Source organism: Melozone crissalis, unplaced genomic scaffold, assembly GCF_028551555.1.
Source record: "Melozone crissalis strain CALT ecotype California unplaced genomic scaffold, PUWL_Pcris_2 ptg000016l_1, whole genome shotgun sequence".
Taxonomy (NCBI): domain Eukaryota; kingdom Metazoa; phylum Chordata; class Aves; order Passeriformes; family Passerellidae; genus Melozone; species Melozone crissalis.
In genome coordinates, this window is record NW_026535794.1 from 47,179,525 (window position 1) to 47,206,283 (window position 26,759).

At 40.7% G+C, this 26,759-nt stretch overlaps 1 protein-coding gene across 1 annotated transcript in view; it reads left to right on the forward strand.

Moving 5' to 3' along the window:
• The window catches only part of BMPER (BMP binding endothelial regulator), a 146,547-nt gene that overhangs the window by 92,387 nt on the left and 27,401 nt on the right, over nt 1-26,759 (forward strand). The window contains exons 12-13 of the mRNA XM_054273621.1: nt 735-1,064; nt 8,123-8,459. Coding sequence (XP_054129596.1) covers nt 735-1,064; nt 8,123-8,459 — 667 coding nt within the window. The remainder of the gene's footprint in view (nt 1-734; nt 1,065-8,122; nt 8,460-26,759) is intronic.

Sequence of the window (26,759 nt, forward strand, 5' to 3'; positions counted from 1 at the left end):
GGGTAGCTGCAGGATAACTCAGCATCATTGCTATGAAAATGGAAATGCTCTGTCTTTGGGCTGTGAGTTCTCTGACCAGCGTATGGCTTCAAACATCCATAAGAGATCTTCATGCATTTGTAATGATGCAAATGATTGGTAGAACCTCCATGCTCTTTGGCAGTCATTACATCATGTTAGTTGTGTAGCAACTTGTAGTTGGCAGTGTGATATCAATAACTACTGCAAGTCAGTTGTGTATAAACATATACAATAGCTTGTAACACTGAAAAAAGATGCTGGTTCTACAAGTATTTTGGGGAAAAAACATATAAACACAACTAGTTTATAAATGTACAATATTTATAAGTATATATACGTAAAATATGAACTGACCCAGCTCCTGCTAAAATGATCTGATGGCTTTTAATTTCAGGGAGTCCCTGAAATTTGAAAAAGTTCACAGGCATTGTAATAACCTAAACTGTACATTACGTTTAGGGAACAAAGTTACAGTTTAGCCTTCCTATACTGCCCCAGGGATGAACTGGCCTTGCTTACCAGCTGCTTTGGGAAAGACCTCTAAAACAATGAAGCTTTTGTTTTTCAAAGATATATTTAATCCCTGTGGGCACCAGTCAAAATCTACCCTGTAGAGCAGGTAGATTAGGTGAGAGCAGCATCTCTAAGTTCTTATCAACTACTTTTTTCCACCTTTGATTGATATGGTGCTTTTGTTTCTCACTCACCTGCAGAGCCTGGAGTTTGCACTGTATTTGGAGATCCTCACTACAACACTTTTGATGGACGGACATTTAACTTTCAGGGAACATGTCAGTACGTTTTGACGAAAGACTGCTCCTCCTCTGCCTCGCCCTTTCAGGTGCTGGTAAAAAACGATGCCCGTCGGACCCGTTCTTTCTCCTGGACAAAGTCAGTGGACCTTGTGTTGGGCAGAAGCACAATCAGCCTCCAGCAGCACCTCACAGTGAAGTGGAATGGGACCCGAATTTCACTACCTTGCGAGACACCGCAATTTCACATCGATTTGGATGGTTATTTGCTGAAAGTGACAACCAAAGCAGGTAAGACAAGTATGTGTGTGTCTATGTATGTGTTTGTGTGTGTGTCTTCTTTCTCTCTGAAGAACTTTTGAAGTTCAGCATGAACAGTAGTCAGTAAAAAAACATGATAGCAGTAATAAATAGCATTATAACTCTTTAGAGATCAGAGAAACCCACAGCGCTTTCAAAATTCCCACAGCCCACAAGCGGACAGAAATCCCAGCTATGAGTTTGAAGCCTGGAGGATATTGCTAAGCTGTGTTTCATTCTGCAGCTGATAATTAGCTGCCCAAACAGAAAAATGTACCATGACTTTCACTTCCAGTATCTTAAAAGTGGCTTATGGAGAGTATGGTGGGTTGACCCTGGCTGAACATCAGCCAAACATGCCCACCAAAGCCACTGTATCACTTTCCTCCTCACCTGGACAGGAAGGAGAAAATATAATGGAAGACTTATGGTTCAAGATAAGGACTGGTAGATATCACTGTGCGAAAAAATAGACTCCATTTGGGGAAGTTAGTTTAATTTATTGCCAATAATATTAGGATAAATGAGAAATGAAGTAAAATCTTCAAAAAGCCTCCACACTCCAAATCCCCTTCTTCACAAACTTAACTTTAGTCCTGATTCTCTCTACCTCCCCCTGCCCTGAGTGGTGTAGGGGTATTAGGAATGGGATTTGCAGTCAGTCCATCACATATATTGTATCTACCAATTCTTCCTCCTCACACTTATTCGTTGCTCCAGCATGGAGTCCCTTCCACAGGAGACAGTTCTCTGCAAAGTTCTCCAGTGTGTGTCCCTCCCATGGGCTGCATTTCTTCACAAACTTCAAAAACGTAGGTCCCTTCCACAGGGTGCAGCCCTCCAGGAACAGACTCCTATGTGGATTCCCCATGAGGTCACAAGTCCTGCTAGCAAATGTCCTCTAGGGTGGGCTCCTCTCTTCATGGCTTCCCATGGAGTCACAGTCTCTTGGCATCCCTCTGCTCCAGTGTGAGGTTATCCAGGGGCTGCAGTTGGATGTCTACTCCAGCATGGACCTCCATGGGCTGCAGGAGGGCAGCCTTGTCTCACCATGGTCTGCACCCTGGGCTGCAGGGGAATATCTGCTTCAGTACCTCCTCTCCCTCCTTCTCTGCTGACTGCAGAATTGTTTATCTTATACTCTCCCTCCTCTTTCTGACTGCAGTTGCACAGGCTTTTCTCCCCCTTCTTAAATATGTTATCCCGGAGGTGCTGCCACTGTTGCCAAGGCCGAGCCTATCTTGGAGCCAGCTGGAATTGGTCCATCTCAGAGACAGCTGCAATTGGCTCTGTTGGACATGGGGGAAGTTTCTGGCACCTTCTCACAGAAGCCACCCCTGTAGCTCTCTCCTTCCAAAATCTTACCATAAAAACTCAATACATGGTATTGTTTGATACAGATAAGAACAGAGAAAATATCAGTTCTTAAACGTAAAATTCATGTTTTTCAGAGTTGCAGCAATGTATCTTGCAGTTGAGGTGATCAATTATATATTCATAGTTATAGACAGCTGGAATGAGTTTAAGTTGTAAAATTATGGAAATTTTTCACTGTCCAGAAAAATGGAGGCACTGGTTTGAAAAGCAAGGCCTAATTTACTGTTCAATGCCATTTTATTTGGCTTGCTTTATGCCCAAGTAAGAAGTTGTCTGCAAGGAACAAACACCACAAGCAAGAGGAAATGAGAAACTTTATAGAATTTTTTCACCAGGAGAAAAAAAATTGGAGAAATTTCTGTTTCAGAAGGATTTAAAAAATGTATGCTTTCCCAGTGTACGGTGAAAAAAGAGAGGGAAGAAGTAATACAAAATAAGCAAAACTGCTGCACTAGAAGTAAAATTTCTACCTTATTTCTAGAAAAAGGGAAGGGAAGTAGCATTCTCTCAGGTCTTTTGAGTCTTAGAAAATACATTAATTGTCAAAATGCTAAAAAGTAAGAGGACTTACTTTTATTTTGATGAACTGTTCTGAAACTATAGTATCTTTGCATAGATAAATACTGAGGGGAGTTTAAAACTTTCTCATTAGCATGTGTTAGGTAGTACTGTAGTCCTGAGAGATTTCTCTTACACAGTGAAGTACTGTTTCCATGAGGAGACTGTTTACTGTTAATTCAATTAAATGCCATGTGAAAGCAGTGAAACCAGTCTTTCTTATGGAGCGACACGGTCACAGGCGTGACGCATTGTCATACTCATTATCTAGCATAATTTTTTTTCAGGGGGGACACTAGCACCCGCTGTTGAGCTGAGAATTTAGACACCTGTTCATATCGCCTCTGGAAAAGTGAGCCTGCATAATGTGGATCCCAGCTCTGGGCTCATTCCTCAAAGTGGCAATGCAGATTTTTGTGGCTGTCTGTAAAATGCACACAAGTTGACCATTATTCACAGCTTCTAATTAGAAGCATCTTGAGGGTTTTTCTTTGCAGCCAGCTGAACACCATGAATTCAGGCGATGTGGATTTCATTAGCCAACCACAGGCCAAGGAAAGGTTTTTCAGCTGAAGATGAATGACAGCTAATCCTGCTGCTATTCCATTTGTCTCTGGTGCAAGCCTAATAAATGACTGCACACATCTTTGTCCATGTGTTGGCAGAGGAAGTGCAAACATGGCATATGACAACATACCAAACAGTGTGTAATCACTGCAAATTGTAGCCTAAATAATTCCTCCTCTTAACGGAGCAGGATCAGGTTTCTCTTGCTGAATACAGCATGATGGGCCAAGTCCTACTTTCTTCAGCACAGAAGGCCTGAGAAGTAGCAGAATGACCTGGCTCCATTTTGCTGGGGGAGCTGCAGAGAGACTGTAGAGAGGAAGAACGTGCTAAGTAGAACTGGTTTAAAGGCAAACATTTTGTTCCAGAGGAAGTTCTGAGTACCTGGGGAAAAGAATTGGAGAAATTTCTGTTTCAGAAGGAAATATGGATTTTTAAAAATATGTGCTTTCCCAGTGTAGAGTGAAAAAAGAGAGAGAGGAAGTAACGAAAAATAAGCAAAACTGCTGCACCAGAAGTAAAATTCAAAGTAAAATTGGGCTGGGAAATGCAGGGTCTGGTCCTTACAGCTCAGCCAGCATTCCCACGGATTTTAGTTTTCCTTTTGCAGAGCTGGGAATTGAGCCTTAGATAAAACAGACAAGCCCAAAGATTCAGGAAGTCTTGTGGTCCTTGGCTACAGGGCAGTGTGCATGGCAGGACACTCTTGGAGTTTCATACCCTGATCATTCAGGCTTCCAGGCAGCCCACCAGGCGAGCTGGCAGGAAACCAGCTTGGAGCCTTGCCGGTGCTGTGCTGGAAGTTCATTGAATACGATATGTCTCCCTGAAGCATTTCAGTTCTGATGAATTGGCATTTTCCAGTGAAAACCTGTTTTGTTGCTAAATTCCTCACCAGCTGTAGCCTTGGATGGCACGCAGCAGCAGTCCTTGTACTCTGCACTGGCAGCTATGAGTGTGCTTGGGGTGTTGAGTCCTTATCCAAATTTGCATGCTACAAAGACAAAAATGTTTTTGGTAGGTAACAGTGGGCTGGTGTTGCTTACCCATTCCTCTATTGCACAAGCATTTTGTTGTTCTTGTTTCTGCACTATCTTTTGCACAAAACCATTTTGCTGCATTTTTTCTGTACTACTTTGGCATTATATGTCTGGGGAAGAGCTGTTTGTGAGTTCTTGAGGATGCCTTTAAACATCAAGGATGCCATGAAAAATCATGCAGAACAATTGATGAGAGGTCCTATAATGGGCAACTCAGTGTGTGATATGCTTAAATCCAGAAGGATTTTTTTTAATGGAGAAGAGCAGATAATATGCCAAGTTAAAAAATCAAGTAACAAGTTGGTTGAGCATCCTTCAAAGAGAGGGAGTAATTGGAAAAAATGAAAAAGTAACTCAGAGAATATTCCTTTTATGCACATCCCCAAATGGGACAGATGTTGCATCCTTTGTCTTCTCATCTCTTGGTTTCTGATTCTTGTCCAAGTGAATGGGAAGCTCATTCATTTTGGGTGGGGGGAAGAAAGGGGGGGTATAGGCACCAAGAAAATCTTCCAAACAGTTTCTGCCTGCCAATGAGACCATTTCAAACACGGCTCTGTAGCATAATCCCATCTGTCACAGCTCTTACTAGTTTACAGAAACTAACTGGACTTTCTGCTTGTGAACAAACAAAAGGCACACACTGCACAGTGTGATCAGGCTCCAACAAAATTATCATGCATGTAGGGGTAAATACCCTTCCTTGTTACTCCAAAAAGGAATAAGCTCTGTTATGGACAGAAACCTTTAGGCTCTTCATCAAAGCCAGAAATTACCCTTCCATCTGAGCAATTACAGCAGAATAAAGTGTAATTAAGCCATACCAGCTAGAGAAAAGTACATCCATGTGGCAGTTACACAGTGAGTCTCTTGAATGAAATCCAGTAATCAAGGCAGGAATCTCTAGATTTAAAAATGTGCATTTTTATATGCTGAGAAGAAAAGCAATAATTTCATGTTATTTTTCTTCTGCATACCTGCATTTCTTTTGCAGGTCTACAAAACATGTAACAAGTAACTCAATGAAAGAGGACATAAATGTTCAGGAAAATTTTCAAGTTAATCTTTCACAATTAGTATATTTTAACTGTAGGTCACTAAGTTTTGTCTTAAGAGAAAAATAGTCTTAAAAGCAAACTTAAGGCAGAATCCTTAGCCAGTCTTTTCTGACTTTGTTTAAAGTAGGGAGCTTCTGAGGGAGCTTCTCTGGGGGAAAAACTTGAACATAGCCTTAAAGCTTTAGTTATTTTCTGAAAAGAACTGTCTGAGAATTTGGATCTTGATGTTTTAAACTTTGAGAAAGTTTATGTGATTCTCAAGTCTGAAGAAATCTTGGTTTATAAGTTAATGGCAAGTATTTTCTAAATGCCAGCACGGCAGTATTAATCTTGTGTCTGCAAATCAAGCTGTGTTTTGTTTTGTTCAGTGTTGTCAGAAGCAAAGACAGCTGGATTTTGAATTTGTCCAGCAGTGATAATGTATGAAGCAGCTTAAAAGGCAGCTTTCCCCCTTGCCACTGTGCTGGCCTCATTAACAGTTGTAGTCTTGCACAATTTCTCAGTTGGCTGAGTGTAAAGTTCCTTTGGAGGAGGAGACAGTGGCCCCATCCATGCTGGGTTTATGAGATAATTTGAAACTGATTTCAGGCATAGTTAGCTCAGGATACATTTGTGCTACCATTGCTAAGCTATGGTGGTAAGAAAACAGTGTAATAGACTGTAGTGACAGGTAATGCAGAATTACCTTCACAGCCTTGATTAGTAAATCATTCCCAAAGCTCTTGGAGACATGGTGTAACCTACACAAGCACTGGGGCAGGATGTTAAGATGGCACCCTTCTATAGCCATAATTTCCTCTTGAACCTCACCCTGTTCCTCTGCAGCACGGGTAGGAATTGTCGTAGGAGACAATGGGATGTGTTGCTGAAGGAAGGATTCCAGCTTTGAACTGAGTCATTGGTATGTTAATTACTTGCATGAGGACAGGGCAGGATTTGGATCATACAGTGACAAGCACTGATTTACCAGGGGAAAGGGTGGTGCTAAGCCAGCCCACACAGCAAATGAAGAAAGCTGGAGCAAAGCCCTGGTCCTGCACCACAGAATGATGCTCTTTGGTATTCTTGGCTAAGCAGGGGGAACAGGGTAAAATCTGGATTATCCTGTTGAAAAACAGGATTCTGTGTTTATCTTTAACTAATGGCTGCTCACAGGTATTTTTTGAGAATAAGTTAATATCAGCAAAATGATTTGTAATCTTCAGATGCAGGGTTCCTGCAGATGTGACATAGGAGGATTCAGGAGACAGTGGAAGTAATTACAAGAAAGGCCATTTTTGGGTAGAAGTTAAGCAGCAATGTTTCTTAGTGTTGTTTTTATCCCAAATGATATCAAAATGGTTTTCCCTTATGAGCTGGCTATTTACTCCTCAAAGAATGGAATCCATTTAATTTACAGTCACTCAGGTAAAAACTATAAATTTAGTCTCCACCTGATCTCTGGCCCCTCCAGAGTATCTCAGGGAACAGAAGGACATTCAGAAAGTAGTTTATTTCCTCTGCATTAGACAATCCTGTTGTGATCCAGCACTGCCTATTTTACTCCATCAAAGGGCCTAGACAGATGACTTAAACAAGACACCTAGCTTTTAGATGGGTACAGACAGAAAAAATGGGTGTCACTCACAAAAAGTAACTCTGATTTTGATGTTCCAGAAGTACCAAACCTTCCCGTAAAGCAAATTGTAGGAGAGGGCTTACATCCCAGCCACTAGATGAAGGTTGGATGTTTACCATAATTTCTCAGTTTTGCTAACTTATGCAGACAAAAAGTTGGTAATTAATGCCTTTTGACTGAACAGTTTGAATCCAATTCAGAATGCTTTCTTACAACAGTTTTGCTGTCTGATATATCTTTGTTGTAATCTTTTAAACTCTTTTTACTCCCCCAAAATAAGGTAACTTGTGTTGGAACAGTTGTATTCACCCCAATGAGCAAGCAGTGTCAGCTTTGTAGGCAAGAGTAGGATGTTTCCCATAAGGTTACAGCTGGAGTCTCATGGGTCACAGACATCTTTGTATTACCACTACCTGTGCAATGGGTAACAATGGTTGAAATTCTGGGCCCACTGCAAAATCAGCTAGAAATTTACCATAGCAAATTCAATTTGCAGAATTTTGCAAGAGCCCTGCTTTGATATTGATATCCTGCCTTGGCTCCATATTTTTTAGGATAACTCCATTCATTAGCAAGAAAGAACAAAAATAAGAAGAGATAGGCGTGCATGTATTGTATTTGACTGTAATTTAAGAAGCACTGCACTTGCTAGAGGCAGTTACTGGGATATAGAAATCTAACAGCATTATCAGAAGTAAGCCAATGGCTTTGTTCAGGTTCCCCTTAACACTGTTTCACAAACAGAAGGTGCAGTTTGCTATCCTCAATTTCTTCTTCTCTCTCTTTTTTTTTCTTTTTTTTTGTGAATTTTTTGTCCTATCTTTTTATCAGGCTTGGAAATCTCATGGGATGGAGACAGTTTTGTGGAAGTCATGGCTGCACCTCATCTGAAAGGCAAACTCTGTGGTTTGTGTGGCAATTACAATGGGCACAAGCGAGATGACCTGATTGGAGGGGATGGGAATTTCAAGTTTGATGTGGACGACTTCGCGGAATCCTGGCGCGTGGAGTCCAACGAGTTCTGCAGCCGCCCGCAGAGGAAACCCCTGCCCGAGCTGTGCCACGGGACAGTCAGGGTGAAACTCCGAGCTCATCGAGAGTGCCAGAAGCTCAAAGCCTGGGAGTTCCAGAGCTGTCATTCAACAGTGGATTATACCACCTTTTACCGGTAAGTGTGGCTTGCTGTGGAGGGAGGTACTAAGTGACTGCGTGATGAGAAAAACCAGGTAGGAGTTTCAGTAGCACTTGAACACATGTTGAGATATGTTTGTTAAGAATTAATATAAAACTTATATTATGGGAGGTTTTCTGAGTCCAGGACCTGAACATGGTCCTGAGCAAATAGAGCTGAGCAGCCAACAGTGAGAAAGGAAGGCAGGCTTGTGATAACCTAGAGAAAAAGTACTTTTGGAGACTGAAGAAAGAAGGGGAAGAGACTTCAAAACATTTTTGTAAATTCCCTCTGATTTCAAACACAGTTGTAAAATTGAGGCTGACTTCAATTGCTATTGCTTGTGGTCCACAGAAGTGGGTCTTCCCAGAAACATTTTGAAAATTACTTCATTAAAACAAGGGTATTAAATATGTCTAATGCCTCTTGGATGGTGTGGTTTGTGGGTTGAGAATTTGAAAGGGGACCGTTAACAAAAAATTCCATGCATGGCCTGTCCCGCCCTGGGAGAAAAGAAAGACAGATGAGGATCTAGAATCCTTGCCTGAGCGAATTATTATAGATTTTTTTAATCTTTAAAATGGTTTAAATCTAAGCCACAAAGACATATTTTCTTTTCTTAAATTAGCATGAGTTTATTTTCCCCTCACTCAGTAAATACAATTGTCTAGTCTTTGGATTGCCTGACATAAAAGGTAAGAGCAAGCTGAGTCAGAGTTGTATGGTTGTGGATGAAGCTGCCTGATCTCTGTGCTCCCAGCTTTCCCCACTTGCTCACATTCACTGTTTGATTTACTAGGAAAAGCTTTCTAGAATGACTCAATTTCCCTTATGAATTGCCTTTCCTCTTTTTTTATAATGAGACAGAAAGACGTTTATCTAATCCAGCAGAATACATGTGAGACTGGGAAATGCTAGAAGAAGACATACAGCTTGGCTTGTAGTCTGTGTGCCTCTGCACTTATTTTGTATGGTGTGTCTCTGTGCTAGGAGCCTGGCAAAGAGTAAAGATTATATTGTGTGCAGGTTATGATACTTTATCTTTTCCAATGGCTGAAGGCACAACAGAGAGCACTAGAGAAGCTAACACACACACAGGTTCTGTTGAATGCATTTCAGCAACATTCCCATCTCACTTCCATCGTCCTTTAAAGGTAAGTGGTGACAATGCAAATGGAAAACAGGTGCAGAGAGATTTGTTTAATTTTGCAGTGGATTTTTTGTTCCTATTTTAAAGTAGCTCATGATTAATTTAGTGCACTTCCTGACACCAGAGCAGAAAGTGATTTATATTTTGGCTGCAACAGTCAAAAAAATTCTACATGCTTGCACTCAAGAATTACCATAGAGCTTTTCTGTTCCTTTAAAATGATATCTAATGTTTGTCCTGGAAAGGCAATGAAATCAAGGAAGTACTTAATTTGTGTCCTTTTGTAGAAAAGTGTATTTTTCCCTCAGGAAATGTTACATTGAAATGACCATCATATTTTGTCAGAAGTAGCTGTTGTTTCCATTTTGATGTTGCTAGCTGTTAAAAAGCTCAGCTTCCAACACATACTGATAAAGTTGTAGCAAGGAATTTTGTCAATGATCATGGCCATTTTTTGTACCAGGAAGTGTCCACAAGAAGGTAATGATTTTGGGACACACATTCAAGAAAGATTTGCATTTTTCATTAATTCTGTTCAAATAACTCATTACTGGTGATGCGCTTTTGCAGGAGATTTAGATTTCCATTGAAAGAAATTCGAATTAACATAGCTTTTAACTGAGGGATTTTTTGGAAGAGCATATGTAGTCAATGTTCTCTAATTTCAGGGTAAGTTCAACTAAAATTTTTAAAATTCTGCTTTTTTAACTCTGAGCAGGCTCTTAGCTGTAAGAAAAGGGAGGAGGCAGAATGATAGGGTTAGATTCTTTTTTTTCCTCCCAATATCCTCATTGAATTGAATAGCTTCTCAGTTTTTACCCTCCAACATAATTATGGAATTTTTCCTTTTGAAATACTATATTTTCAAGAGTTAACCTTTCTTTGTCTTTTTTGCCTGTATTTCTGACATTGCTTCATTTTCATTTTGCTGCTCCGGTAGTGACCTGCTATTAATAAAAATTCTCAGAAATAGAAATAAACTCAGCAGGAACATTAGGAATTAGGGTGTGTTTTCTCCAAATACCAAAAAAGGCAGTGAACAATGCATTGCAAACTTTTGTTTGACATTGTGTTACTGAGGAGATTTGTGTGAAGATATCTCAAATTCATTTAAGTCTCATTCTTTGTACAGCTGTAGTTTCTCCTTTTGTTAGCCATCCAAAAAACATACAGTGTGATTGTCATGGCTGTTAAGTGAAAAGGATATAGCTCATCTTTTAGAGAGTAGAGATCTAGCTGCATGTTGACTCCTGTGCTTGACCTTGAGAGATCTTGACACCTTAGGTTTTGCACCTTGCCCTTAAACCTTTTTTTGTGATGTGACTTTGGTGACTTATGTTTCCCTGGAAAGCATATGGCAGAAGAAAGTAAAATGTAAGCATGTGAGAAAGAATTTTGAAATAGTTCTGACTGTAGACTAACAAAATTTTACACCACTTTTTAAGTTCTTTGTTTTGTAACTAAACACATTTTATGTTTTTTTAATTGTGGTTTGCTTTGTTTAGTTTGGGGCTGGTATTTTTTGTTTGTCTTTAATGCATTTCTAGTTGTTCAGTACTCATGTGTAATACTCTAAAAATAACCCTTTGGGTTCAACTTTTTAGAGGCAAGTTCATTAAGCAGGGAAACTATTTTGAATTTCTAGGAGATTTTGGTAAATCCTGTGTGAGGAAGAGATTAGCAGTTAGTATCATCACTATTGCCACTTATCTATTTTGGTATTTCATTATGGCTAACCTTCCTAGGGTGGTCCTTGAAAAAAAAATAAGGTAAAAGAAAGTTACCAAGGTTACTCAGTATCAAGTTGTAGGCAAGATATTTAAACCATGTATGCAATAAAGCTGTCACTCAATCTCCTGAAACTGCTCTTGAGTATAAGCAGAACTAAAAATAGGTGATACTATCACAATATCTTTTGTTGTTGTTAACAGAAAAAGCTCTATCACATTATTGGGAAATATTATGGTACCATTTAAGCTCATGGATGAGGATTTGGGGATCTTGGGGAGCTTGAAAAAGAAGAGGACTTTCTGTTCTCACCAAACCCTACCCCATGGCTGATCTCATTGTTCATCTTTGAGCTGTGCTGTAGCAGGGGCCTGTAGGTGACCCCAGCAGGTGAGGCCAGGGAGCAATGTGGTCATGCAGGGCAGGTCACCAGTGTGACCCCATGCCTGCTGTGCTTGGTCATGACTGACACCCCTCAGGAGCCTCCTTGAGAGGAGCAGGCAGCCCCTACCACAGGTCTAGGGACTGCAGTGAGGGAGCCACAGCAATGCTGCTTTATGCAGGGAGATATGTGGCTGCAGGAGACACTGCAGAGGAAGACACAGGACTCACATTCCCTGAATACCTGCCTTCATTGGCCTCCATGGCTTTCTAGTAGCTTGGTGGGGTCTTTTTCTTTTAAGCAGTTGCATCAGCAGTAAGCAGATTTGGAACATGACATCGACATGATATCAGTGTATCACCCATCTCTAACACACCTACACAGCAGCTGACCTCATAAATGACTAATTAGACAGTGCTTGAGTCTCTCACTAGTGCCAGAACTTTTGAAAAAATTCAGTATCTTGGTTTTGCCGTGCAGTAGATTTCTCTATTTCACACTGGAAAATTTGTGTCAAAACTCCTAAGAGAAGTCTTTTTATGATTATTACTCTTCCCATTATTAATATACATTTTTGCTATTGTTATTATTATATTTCAGCAGGCAATAGCACTCTAAGTAATTGCTTACTCTTTTTCTCTTTTGTAATTGTCCTAGGATCTGTTTTTCTCTTAAACACTTTAATCATCAGTATTTTAGGGCAAGCAATAACTAACATACTAATAGCATCATTTGTTTGAATCTGTTAATCATATGCATTCAACAATTGCAAATCTACTTCATTGCAATTCTTGACTTAAATGTTCCTTGTGATGTGATGACATTACTTCGTCTATAGTTCTGGGTTAATCAATTAATGAATTTCTGTCTCAGTTAGCCTATTAACTTCATTCAGTTAACTGCTGCAGTCTTGGAGTTTTTCTAAAAATTTCCACTTAACTAGAGAAAATATTACTGCTTGGAGTTGAGGCAAAATTTGCAACATTGTGTAGCCTGTTAGATCTCTGTTATTAAGATTGGCAGTGATGCCATAAAATGACTGCAGAGAACATGTGAGCATTGCAAAGATATTTACGAACTGTTTGAAAGATGGGGACCAAAGCTTTGTGGCTTTGAAGCAAAAGGTTTGAAGGTCTTTTTCCCTGTTAACAACGATGTCCTACAGCTGTAAAATTCATGTGGTTGTGCCCCTATGTTCACTCAACAGGATGGTACAAAAGGAATGTATGCTGAAGAATAACTTAAGAAAATCCTGTTTCAAGAGTTTAAGGAGTGGATGGAGCTGAGATCTCTGAAACCCTCAGTTTACTGCCAAGGTGCAAATTGAAAAGATTCTGGCTATGGATTAGGGCACAGCAGTTGCTCTGGCTCCTCTGTGGTGTAAATGCAGGGCAGCTGTAGCTCTTAGTGCTCACCAGGGTGACTCCTGTCCTGGCTCCTGCTCCTGAACCAGCCTCCACATATGTCTCCACATATGTCCACCCACACCAGGGCAGAGCTGGCCTGTGTCCTCCTTTAAGACAAAGCCAGTTGTGTTGGCTCAAGAAAGGGACTGATGGCATGAAACTGTGACTGGTCCTCTTACAGACCTGGCACAGAGCAGGGGTTGGCTCTTGCTTCTGCTGGCCCTTGTGCAGAGGAATGGATGTTTCTGTGCCTGTCAGACTATCTGCCTGAAGCTGGCCCTGAGTCTGGCTACTAGCAGCAGTGTAACCACAACAGAGAGGAGCTCAGAATGAAACAATTTATTCAGCTTCTTGGGCAAATTGTCATAGAGCAGCTGCATGGCCCAGGGAACTTCTGGTTAGAAAGGAATTTAAACATATTTGAAACAATTACTGTTTCTTTTTTTATTTTTAAGGAAATCTGCATGAGGATGTCAGTTTTCTATGAATCACAGAATCAAAAAATGAGTAAGGTTGGAGGGGACAAGAGGCGGGTCATCTGGACCAACCTCCCTGCTCCAGAGGGATCATCCTAGTGTACATGGCACAAAGTTGTGTCCAGAGGGTTCTTGAATATGTCCAGTGAGACAGACTCTGTAACCTCTCTGGGCAATCTGTTCCAGTGCTGTCACCTGCACAGCAGAGAAATCTTCCTCATGTTCAGGTGGAACTTCCTGTCCATCAGTTTCTGCCCACTGCCTCTTTTCTTATTCACTTGCACCACCAAGAAGAGCCTGGAAACATCCTCTTGGCACCCCACTTTTAGATATTTATACACATTAGTGAGGGTCCCTTTCATTTGTCTCAAGGCTGAACAGGCCCAACTCCCTCATAAGAAAGACACTCCAGTTCCCCAGTCCTTGTTGCCCTCCCTGGACCTGCTTCAGGAGCTCCATATCTCCCTTGTACCCAGGAGCCCAGAGGTGGACACAGCACTCCAGATGTGGCCTCACCAGGGCTGAGCAGAAGACAGGATCACCTCCCTCGACCTGCTGGCAATGTTCTTCCTGATGCACCTCAGGACACCACTGGCCACAAGGGCACACTGCCAGGTCCTTCTTTGCAGAGCTGCTTCCCAGCAGTTTGGCTCCCAGCCTGTGCTGGTGCATGGGGTTATTCCTCTCCAGGCACAGGACCCTGCATTTGCCTTTGTTGAACTTGAGACACTTCCTCTCTGCCCATCTCTCCAAGCTGTTGAGGTCCTTTCAAAGGGCTGCACAGCAATCTGGTAGTAGATGCATAGGCACTGGGAGAGCCAGTGTGTCCCCAACCTTTGCAAGAGCTCTGGTGCTTGGGAATCAGTTCTTCACACCTATCTGTCTGGGCTGCTTACTGCCTTTCCTTTATGCCTCTATATGAACTGACATTATCCCCCAAACCACTCAATGCCAACTTGTGCATTTTGTGTAAGGCTGTGATGAGCTGCTTGAAAAACAGGTAAGAGGCACCATGACTTAGATTGTTGGTGACTGATGGTGCCAACAGTGAGAGAAAATGGACTTTTTGTGTCCAGTGCATTTTGGGATTTCTAGGAGCGAGCATCAAACTGTCCTGTCTATATGCTAATGGTAAGGAGTACTGCAAAACTACTGCATAGATGTAAAATCACCGCTCTCTTAAGCCCCTTCCTTGAAGTGTTTTTCATCTGATATAGCCAAGAGTGAGTGAGTTCAAGCTGCCTGAAAAATACTGTTTAGATGTAAAGATTAGAAGTTTGGATTTGGACAAATGGGTTGAGTGGTCAGAAAAGATAAATCTAAAGCCAAGCTGAGCTCAATTATCTGCAGATCATGATTCCTCTTCATCTTTCCCCACACCCCTGACCCTAGTGGGGTATTTTTCATGTAACCAAGTCCCATCCACTTGTGTCTGTTTAGAAAAGTACCTCAGGAATTTGGGGCTAGAAAACATTCTTCTCTTTGTATCAGTGGTTATTACAGCTGTGAAACATCGAAGCAGTGCCAGAGGATTCACAGATGTCTCCTTTCCTGTTGAGGTATTAGGATTCAGTGGGGGGAAGGGATTAAGGTGGAGAGGGCTCCAAAATCTGACAAAACAGTGGTGTTGGATAGACACCATTCACCTGGGACTGTCCATAGCTTGCTTCCAGCCAAGGAGACCATGCTTCCCCTTGTACTTCCCTATATGGAAATTTAATTTTTTTTTAAACAAGGAGAGATCTGTTACAGGAAAACCAGATGAAGCAGCATACTACTATGTGATTAAACCCCTACAAGTTTCCTTTCCTTCAAAGGATGGCATTTCTGGAATGTATTTGTTTTGCTTACGTAATTACATGATCACAACCCTACCTGTCCTTTTACACTGAATGAAATGTTATTTCCTACTTCTTGCAAGTGCATTATGAGGCTTCATTTCTCACTTTTCCAGGAAAGAACTTCCTTTGTCATTATAATGAATGGAGTTATATAGAGAATTATGATGAAAACCTGTTTCTGCCTAGTAAAACTTCATTTCTTTCTGGTTTATTACCAGGCTCAATGAAATTCAAGTCAGGTGTTTCATAACCGATTGCTGTCCTCCTCATTGTCCATTGTCTGACAGATGTGAGACTCTGCATGTGAAACTGTAAGGTCAGTTTGACTGAGACAGAAATGATCGTGAAGGACGGTAGGCATTATGGAGTAGGGAGGAGGTGGGGAGACATCTAACAGAAAAGCAGGGTGTGCCCAATACCCTTATCATTTGTCAATATGGACTGCATTCTTAGAGCTTGTTGTTCCTGGATTACTTTTAATTAATACTTAATTACTTAATTAATTACTTTTAATTAATACTTAATTACTTTTAATTACTTTTGGTAGTTTGGTGTTGTTTTTATTTTCTACAGTGCCTTGATGTCGTGAGGTACAATTCAGATTTATTGAAGTCAATGGGAATTATTGAAGTCAATGGGAATTTTGCTGTATTTGAGTGACAAGTTTTCATCATTATGAATTTTCCTGTCCCAGGAAGCTGTATTACAGTAATCTTTGCATCAGTTAGTAATCCTTATTTTGTCTTCCCACCATTTTCTGTACCACAGATAATTTCAGAAAGCTTCAGCTAGTTGTTTCATTAGCATCCTTTACTGGGGTAGACAAAAGAAAACACATTCAAATCTGGACACCCATATCCTGTTTGCTGGTCTATTTTTTCCTAGGGCAAAACTAAAGGGTGACGACTTTCCAAGGAAAAAAAACCTAATTTGTCTGGACACAGGCAACTGAGAGGTTTATTCTGTTTTGCTGACTAGAATTCACTTGTGGTTCTTTTTTCTTTTCTGTAAGGAACTTGTAGAAAAAACCTGCAATGATAGGTCAGTTGTCTCTCACATTTTTCAAAGTTTGTTGGATAGGCTTTAAAACATGCTCTAGGAATAATTTCTTTAATCTAGAGTTCAACATCATAAATAATTGCAGCTACAGTATTCAAATGCCACTATTTCACAGTGAGCATGAACATGCTGTAGGACTGCCATGGTGAAATACAAGCACATCCTTATTGCAGACACTATAAATGGTTTTTGAAAGAGCCCTTTTCTATTCTGGAAAGCAGCACTGATGTTTCAGTATTATAATAAAATGCACAATGCTTAAAAAGAGGAGAGTAGGTGTGGAGAGGAACTGGTAGAAAAACAGAGGGATATCCTCCCTTGTAGAAATATTTTAAAAAGATACCGCCTGCCAGTTGGTACAACTTAATCCATTGCCAAAGAAAAAATACCTGCTGCTCTGGAGTATTTCTTTTTAGCTGCAAAAAGAAATCCTGTTTTTGGAGAGATGCTATTTGGAAAAGTTTTAAGCATCGTCAGGGGAAACCACCATGTCTCTTTCAGGTACCACAGATTTTTAACTACAGCTACTGCAAAATCCAAGATCTCTGTTCGATCTCATTTTAATTAACCTCTACGACAAGTTCTCAGCAGGGCTTTCTTTGCAAATTTGTGTTAATTTAATTTTAGATTTTTATGTTTTAAGCTTTATTGCAGTATTGACTGTAAATAAAATGCAGAGATGCTTAGCTGATGGCAATATGTCTATTTCTGTACATAAATAATTCAAGAAACCAACCCATCAGATCTCATATTCTGCCTTAAGGAGAGGTCAGTAAGTGTTGCAAGGAAGAAGAAACCCACCCATACGGTGGCTGGCCAACTGTACCATGTCATAAATGGGGTAGAAATCCTTTCAGGCCCCTCAGATGATCAGTTTACATCTCCATAACATGACATTTTAATTACCTTTCCTTTAGCATGCATAACTGCAAAGGTACTATATTTCAGTTCCTATTTTAAGCCACCTGCAGTATATCCTGCCTAATTAGACACAGATCAAAGATGAGCAAGGGTGTTTGTAAGCAGGCAAATGAGATGAATTTGTGGGAAATGTTTTAAAAATAAGCTTAACCTAATCCTCCTGTTATTCTTATGAGTTCATTTATGTTTCTGGCAGGATAACCAGACAAAGCAGGACGTGAGCTGTGACCACTACAAAAAAAATTCTGTAGAAAGCTTGCCTTAGGAAGGCTTTGACAGCTCCAAGGAGCTTATCAAGCTTGCTCTCCCTGTATTTTGGAGAGCTGACTTGCTGCACATGAGAGGTCCATTCTAGAGACATTTTATGGGTTAGATTTAACTAAAAGCTTTCTTGTGGGTGTTTTTAATAGTTGCAGATTTTTCTTTCAGCTTTGCTGTCTTGTTTTCTCAATCTCACAGGGCATCCAAAAAATCTGGGATGTTCCCATTCTTTGAGATCTCTGTGGACCTCTGCATTATGTCAGCTTTTAAGTAGCTGTCTGTAGTATAAAGCAGCAATCCAGGGTATAGGCAAATCTCCTTCTTTCCTGTCTGTCCCCATAAGGGCTTGCTGTGCTGAGAGGTGTGTGAAGATCCCACACTCCACATTTGCTCTCTCAAGTGTACAAACCACTAGTGTGTAAAGCAATTATCTTCTAAGTATTCAAGTCTCATTTTTCTATCGTTCTTCACAGCACATGAAGGAGTGATAGGACTTGTGATTTACACAGTGCCTCAAACAAACACAGCAAAATCCATTTTAGGATCCTCTCCCTTTGCTATTCAACCTGCAAAATGTTTGCACCCTGGCAGCGAAGCTCTGAGAGCAAGAGCAGATTGAGCACCAGGTGTCAGCGGTGAGATGAGAGACAGATGCAGCCCTTGATTAACTGTGAGCGCACAGGTCCTACATATGTGGCAGGGCAAGTTCTGGTGAGGACTTGGGACATGACATCAAAAGGAGGTCCTGACCCCGCCGTGGCAAGTTTTAGCACCTAAGGATTGTTGCACCCTCAGGCATTGCAGCACCAAAACAAAGAGCAGACTTTGGGAGCAGGCAAGAATGGTGTCACTGGTATTTCTCTGTATTTATTCATCTTAAAAGTTTCCCACTACAGTCCCTAATCTTGGGTAATGTGTGGGTGTATGTGTTGGGTTCACCCGCTGTTAAACTATTGAGATACCCATTGCAAACACACATGTGGCTGTGCTCCCATAATTAACTCTCTGTGGTGGATTCATCAGAGCAGACACAGACTTTCCCAGTGTCATCCTGGAGCAGGGGTAGAACTAAAATGCCACTGCATCAAAAATACACTGTGACAAGTACCTTCCTCACCCAAAGGGAGCAGTAGGGTTATATTTTAACCCAAAATAGAGGGATGTGCATATATGAGAGCAGGTGCTGTAAGTTCACCTCTTCATCATGATAGGCAGAGGATGAGTGTTAAAGTCTCTCTCTGACTCCTCCACTTAAGCCAGTTGAAATTAAAATTGTTGGTGAATGTGCTGGGAATACTGAAGGGAGTTGGAGCCATATGTTTTCTTGCATTCTGGGGAATTCCTACAACTAACATTCTGTTTACATAATATTTCTGAAACATAAAAGCTAAAATAAATCTAGCATGTGAAAATTAATAACAAGTAATTTCTCTTATGATAACTCCAGAGGAAGCTGTTGTAAGTGTTAAGGTATTCAGACAGCTGATTTTTGTACGTCAGCTCTCAAATGAGGTATGTAGTTTACAGAGAGTGAGTGCTTAAGGTTATGTAGTCTATGAGTACATGAAGTAAGAACTTGTTGAGAATGGTTGATGCCATGGCAGCAAAGAAAAAGATTACAAAGTTCATTTCCTAAGTGCTCCTTCTTAGCACTTTACATTTTCAAATCACAGTGTAAACATTTAATTCTCACTGTACCCTGGTTTGAAGTTGTTGAAATGAAGAAAGACTTCTTTGCTGTGCAGGAAGCCAAGAGCAGAGTTGAGATTAAAACGTGAAAATGCCTGGTTCCTGGCTTCAAGCTCAAGTCCTTCTGATGGGATTTAAGAGGTTTCATATGCACAAAAAGTGTATTGTCTTATTCTTGTCAAAGCAAAAATTCTCAAACTTTCAGAAAAAAGCATTGCTAGTTTTTTAATACACTAAATCTTCTCTGCTCCTTTAAGGCCCAGTAGAGATGACAACCTCATTAATATTCCATTTAGCAATGTGTCTTTGGCAAGTAAGAACCTTAAAATAAGTCAAAATCTAGTAATGAATTGAGGCTTGGGCTATAAAAGACTTGCAATTGGAGCAGGAGGAGACAATATGCAAGAAAACCCCCACTGAACTTTGTGCTCAGATATCAAAGATTTGGCTGAGGTTTGAAAACCCATTTTTGTTGTTCTGCTCATCAGTCTGTCTACATGGTTTTTCTCTGTTGTGTTAATTTTTCATCCCATTGTTCATGAAAAAGAATTTCCATACTCCTTGGAGTATGGCAAGGTGATGACATAGATTATAGATATCCTTGTTGTCCTCAAAGGATGATGTAAACTTTCAGTAATTTTAGGATTTGCTGTGGTTATAGAAAACATTGTCAAAAACATCTTATGGACTGGTTGGCATGAAGGAATACCCTTTCTGGCCTTGTGTCTGAAGGCAAAGACTATTTGCTGACAGTATAAATATCACCAATATATCACTAGAAAGGATTGAATGTTGTTTGGTAATCAGAGAAGAACTTAAATAGATCCCATAAAAAAGTGCCCATTTTATCTCCCATTGAGCTTGTTAATATGATCTCAGGTTCTGTATGTTAATTAGGCTGTGTTTTGTCAATATCTGAAAAATGTAGTTCCCACTATTTGCATCACAGTTCCTCACTTTACAGAAGGCCCAAATCTTCACTGTAACCATTAGCAGTAAAGATCAGACTTGAAAATATCCACTAGCCCAAAATCAAAATACACTACACAGGCATTACAGCCCATTTGTAAGGGATATTTGGTTCATATTCCATCTCTCCTTTAACTCACCTGCTCTGATTTCCAGATCATTTGTCTCTTTGGTTAGTTTGATCTCTACAGTCATTTCAAACTGGTATCCACCGATACCCTGCAGCTGCAGAATGCCATTAACAGGCATCTGTGAGCTGTGTCCTCTGCACAGCTGGGTGAGATCACACCAAACATAGTGGCAGAGAGACACCAAAGGAACAAATTTCTCTGGCAGGGTGTACTCTCATGAGCCTGTGCTTTCTCCCAAGATGTCTAGACTGCTGCCTTGACATAATCTATTCCATAGCCATAGTCCGTATTATGTGGTAGCCAGTGGCCAGGATTCCCATCTGGCTTTTGAGGCAAGGAATTCACACTGCATGGTTCTTTTTATCAGTTGCATGCAAACTGTGCACTGTAGCCCCAAGAATTTTCTTTACCTGCATCCTTTATTTCTCTTTGTCTCTCAGTGCTGTTCATATTTCTTTACAAATGATAAAGGAACACCTTTTAGTTATAGAATATCACAGGGATTTTTGTCAACTTTCTCCATCTATAGAAATTATAATTTTATATGGGTGGAGGATATTTGACTGTGGCACTGGAAGTAATAACGTAAAAAGATGCTATTTATTTTCTTCACTGTCCTTGCAACAGATGGGGGTACATTCAAAGCTAGGGTTTAAAATGTAAGTGCTCAGAGAATTGTTGGTGAAATATGTTTTAGTTCCATAACTGTGATGGGAATGATCGACAGTGGTCTGTGCAGAATGTTTAAAAGCTTTTCCATATGACTAGGAAGTCAAGACTTGATAAATTTCCTCAGTGTTTATAATTAAAACCCAGAAGAAGATATTAAACATTTACTGGTTTCTATGTTGTGGTCAATATTAAGATTTATTGACTTAAGGACCAATATTGACAGGGGGGAAACTAGGCCTGATTTTTCTCTTAAGACCTACTAAATCTGGATGGTGACTGAAAGCAGAAGGTTGCATGGTTTAGACATCCAATAGCAACTTGTTTCAAGGATAAGAACTTCTTTGTCTTTCTGAAAGATTCCAAAGTTTTTTCTAATGTTTTTTACAATGCTTTAGGAAAACTGGTATTGCAGTAATACTTTTAGGAGCCTTTTATTTGTGGAAATGCCCCTATGACATACAGTTGGAGTTATGTGGAGTGCATGAGAATGCTGGATTGGCAGCCTGAGGTAGGGAGTTTTGTGTGTTGGGTTAGTAGAGTGTTGTGTGGGTGCAGTATGAACAAGAACAACAGAAGTTTCTTGTGGTCTCTCACTGTTATGTTTCCAGCTCAGGATGTGACAGCACAGCTTGCTGAAGTCCACAGAATCATCCCTGTGTCTATCCAGTCTTTGACTGTCTCTGAATTACTGCAAACAAATGATGACTTTTGTGACATGAACTACTCCTTCCTGAGAAGCGTGAAAATGCACCTGGACTCATTCCAGGTCACCACTACTTATGCTTTTGTGTTAAAAGTTTTAGAATTTGAAAACATCAGATGCCTGAGAGTTTGAGTCAGGAAAGTCAGAGATCAGAGACTGATCTCATAAACCAACTTATTACATGACTATCACTCCTACATACACAGCATATGTATTTTTGCCTGCTCCTAACTGTTGCCTGAATTTTATGCATTGCTAAAGATCTGAACACAGAAATTAATCTCTTGCAGATGCTGACTTGTGGCTGGCAGCATCCTTCATTTTCAGGCTTAAGGTACTAATAAAATGCTTAAGTCTGCTTTCCATTCAGATGTGAGAAATTCATCCAGATTGACATGAACCAAGTCTTTGATTCATTTTTGTTGGTGGCGAGAGTGGACCTAGCTCATGTCTCGGGGTTCTAGACAGGATGGTATTTCATGAAGTAGCCCAATAACCTACTCAACAGTTAGATCCAGCAAAGTAATTTATCCAGCAGCTTTTGCCACCTCCCTTCCTGGGCAGTTTGGAGCCCATCAAATTACATGTTCAGACTCAATTCAGGCTTCTTGGTGGCTCAGCAAAAGGATTTCTTATGAGCTGAGTGTGAAATGACCAAGAGAGGATTACTGTGCTTATGTGCAGTAGGAACATAAGCAAATTTTTAATATTGAGTGTCAGCTGCAAGAAAATCAGCTTTATCTTAAGGTTAGTTGTATATCTGAAAACTGGCAGACATAGGGATGGATTTTCAAGACTTGTATTGGCATTGTCTTCCTCTCCTGTAGTGTCCACTGTCTGCTTTGAATGGAAAAGTGATGCCTTACTTATCCTAGGAAAACGCATTATGTTCAGGTAGCTAGTGTTTCTGGCAGTTTTAACTTCTTACAGAGTTTACCTGAAGCCAGTTGCCTCAATGTTAAAAATTTTTAGTGCTCTTTTATATATCTTGTAAATATGAATGCTGTCTTTCTGTGCAGTAATCCAAATGAAAGTGCGAAAGAATATATATTCCTTTTTTTTTTGGTTGACCCTTTGTTTTCCCCTGTTGTAGTACAGGTGTGACAGTGATGGAGGAACATGTTTACAGGTCTGTGGGCTGCTGGAAAAAAGGTCCCTCCCAGGGCTGTTCACAAAGTGAATCATTAGCCTGACTGTAACAATAAATACCTTGACAGAGAACATGGAAGGATTTATCCAAAGGTCACATTCACCCAGAAGGTTTCCCTGCTGAAAGAAGCTTGCAGCTGTGTTAAGATTAAAGAGTGTCAGAGAACCATAATGTGTGTGATTTTTTCACTCTGAGTAAAATATGAGCTGTTTGTCTAACAGCCCCAGATGAGGGATTCTAGTGTCAGACTGCCTAGGGGCTGTCATATATATTTCCAATGGGTTTTTAGTGTTCAGGAATAATCTCCTCTTTGATACATTTATCTGACACATCCTAAACTCTTGTGATGCCCAGGAGGAGAGCTTTGTCCTGCTATTCTGACTACTTTAATAGTCACTCAGAAAAGGGAAGTAGTGGGAGCAACTTGGACAAATAATGGAGGACTAAGATATGTCCCAGAAATGGAAGCAGTCCAAATGAATCACTCACCTTCTTGCTTGAATATGCTGGTGGGCCAGGCTGTGATGTGATAAGCATTTTATCTGAAGCAACAGGCAGCTGCTTGGGTGTCTCATCACTGGTGGGCTTCAGTGTAAACCCTTGTGTGGATTTTTGTGCATGCGTGGAAGAATGCAGTCATGTAGTTCAGAATGTGGCAACACTTCTATGGTTAATCTTGTTAACCTGCTTCTTCTTACATTGATAACATTTTAAAGTCAGGAGTGATGTCATGAGTTTAATACTGATTTAGAAGCAAGAATTTTGCCTTTAGTGCCATAGGGTGCACTGTAGCCCACTGTTGCTTGAAGTCTCTCTTTGCTCTATTCTTAGGAGATTACATCGGTTTTCTCCTCTACTGTCAACAGTGAGCCTGGCTCTCTGAGCTCAGGCAGGACACCTTGAGCTTTCAGAATCATTCTCAGCAGTGGCAGTCCTCAGTAGATGCTGTGGAAAAACAGTCGTGGCACAGAGGGATATGGAGTGTTGCTGCACTGAATGTTCCTTGTTCCAAGTAATTGTGGTTATTGTTGCATCTGTGGACAGTAAACAAATTAATCTTCTGACATGTTGCAGAAAACACCAGAGAAAAACCATGAGAAAGTTTTATATAATTTTAATAGTGCTTTGTAATTTCCTACCCACAAGTAATTTAATTTTTTCATCAGAGGACTCGGCATTGGAAGTGCACATGTGGTAAACATGAAGGAGAGAAGATCTGCTGGTCCTTCCTCCTGGGTTTCCATTGTGATTTGATTTTTCTGAAAACACTTAAGTGGCATTCTTTTTACTTGTATTTTATAGAAGCTTTAAGTGATCACCTTGTGAGAAGTGGACCCTACTAAGGACTGCACAGCAGGTTATAGGCAAATATTTCAACAACCCGGCAAGAACACTTTAGCAGCCATTTAGCAGGTTTGGTATTTACAAGTGGGATTAGAAGTGACCTTGACTGACAGCTCTCCCAGCAGTGTAGCCATGCTGGTTGTTTGGATCATCTCTGAACCTGCTTTCTGACTCTGACTCCACATGGTTCTTATGTTGGCTTGATCTATGGAATCACATAAATGATTGTGGATTGTTATAAGAGATGGGTTTCCATGTATGATAGCTTTTAAATATGGAAAGTTGCCATGAAACACAACATGAGGAAAGAGGAAAACACCTGGGGCTGAACTGGTGTCATGTTTCTGTTTTACTTCCGAAAAACCTAAAATTATATTCCAATTGCACAAGATAAAGTACCTTAAATTAGTTGTCTTAGCTTGAGCAGACCTCCTAGAGGACCTTAATCAAAGCAAAGCACTCAACTTTTGACAGGAAACCCAGAGCTTTTTGTTGTTTGAGGGGTTTTTTTCACTTGTTTAATACAAAGGTGATTCAAACCTAGTGGAGAGCAGTCATTGTAATGAAATATTTCTCTGTGTTATTATGCTATTAAGTAAAAAACCTGTAAGTGGTACAGTGGTACTCTCAGCTGTAGCCTAGTCAGACACAGGAAAATACCAGAGTCTCATTGTATGGAAGTGATCCCTTTTCTTCAGGTGGTCTTGGTCTTTCATTTTGAATCTCAAAAGCTTTTTAGTAAGCATAATTTTTTTAAAACCTTCAAGAGGTGGCTGGTGTTTTGGAGATGAGTGAATGGGAGGCATGAGGCTTGGCCCCAGCTCTGTCCTGTGTCACATCTGAACCAACCAGGAATGCATCACTCAAAGTCTCAATATCTGAGTATGTGTCTTGTTTTCAAAAGACAGGTGTCTGCTGAGGAAGGCAGGAGCCTCCCCTGAAATGGAAAATGTAGAGCCCCTCCCTCCAAATTGCTATAAATTTTAAATTAAGGGGCTCTCAGGCAAAAATATGGGAGCAGGAATAACAGTTCTTTATTAGGGAAGAAAATAAAAGGATAAAATAAATAATGTGGTAAACCAAAACAGCACTAACAGAGTCAGAAACACAACCTGACGCCCTGTTGGTCAGGGTGCTGGTAGCAGTCCAGTTGGAACTGTGGTTGCAGTCCTCCTGGAGTGTCAGGTGTGGTTCTGCTGGAGCAGGGATCCTGTAGAAAGGTGTAGTTTTCCTCTGAAGATCCAGTGGAAGAGGCAGCTGTTCCTTTGGGAAATCCAGTGGAGAATCTGTGCTTGTGTTCCAGAAACTCAAGATTACATCCAGGTAGGAAAGTTTGGCTCCTCCCTCTGGGCAGAGCATCTCACAATGGGATGCTGTAGTTCTTATCAGTCATGCAGTGACATTCAGTAGCCTGTTATCAGCACATGTCTCCCCGGAAGGAGGAGTGGTTGTGAAAGAGATGAGGAAAACTGCCCTCTTAACAGAAGACAGCTGCCATACAGATGGCAAAGAGAATACAATTTGCTTGGCAATCCAGGACAGTATGCAAGATAAACCCTCCAAAATCAGAGAGAATTGGTTGTCAGGTGCTATGGTGGAGTCTCCTCTGACCTTTCGGTGCAGGTGGCTTATCAGTTGTGCAGAACGTGGGCTGCCATTTAAACCACTGCTCAACAGTGCAGAGTTTTGCAGATACACCCATTGCACCAGAGGCTGAAAATAGGTGCCTGAACCACCCAGGCAACAAGTACTTCAAAATTTATTTTTATTCTCTTTTATAAACCCACTTCTTCTCTATCTCTGGTACTCTAGCTTTATTGATGAATGCTTGCAAAAGAAGAAGCATAATGAAGTGTCTCTTTAGAAAAAGATTTTGAAGCAGTGACCTTCTTCTGAACTTTATATCATGGTTTCCATTTGCCGTCATGCTTGGTGCAGTTTGAAATTTCCTGGCGTCTTATCCATTGGCTCAACACTGCAGTTTTCACTTTTTCTTCATTGCCCAGTTAGTGGGCAGTGACCAGGAATGTGCTTCTGGAGTGGCTTACTCTGCTGTGTTTAGGTCTCCAATGAAGCAACCCAACAGCTTTGCTAATGTCGGTGGGAGTGTAGCTGAAGAGTGTTTCATGGAAGAAAGTTGAAGAAGCAGACTATAAAGTTTAGATTTGCCTCCTTTTTCAGTTTGATGACTGGAGCGGAGAGGTTGGCACCAGATTTCAGAGTCATTGTGAACTGGAGGTAGGAGAGGAGTCCAGTGCTGAGGGCAGCAGCTGGCCGCTTGATCTAGCAAGTGAGAGGTATTTGCCACTTAGCTGATCTCTGGTATCTGCATTTCCTGACTTGCGTGCTGTGTGATTCCTGTGATGGTTGGAAACAGCAATAAAAGTGGATTTAGAATGAAAAGATTCCATTCTG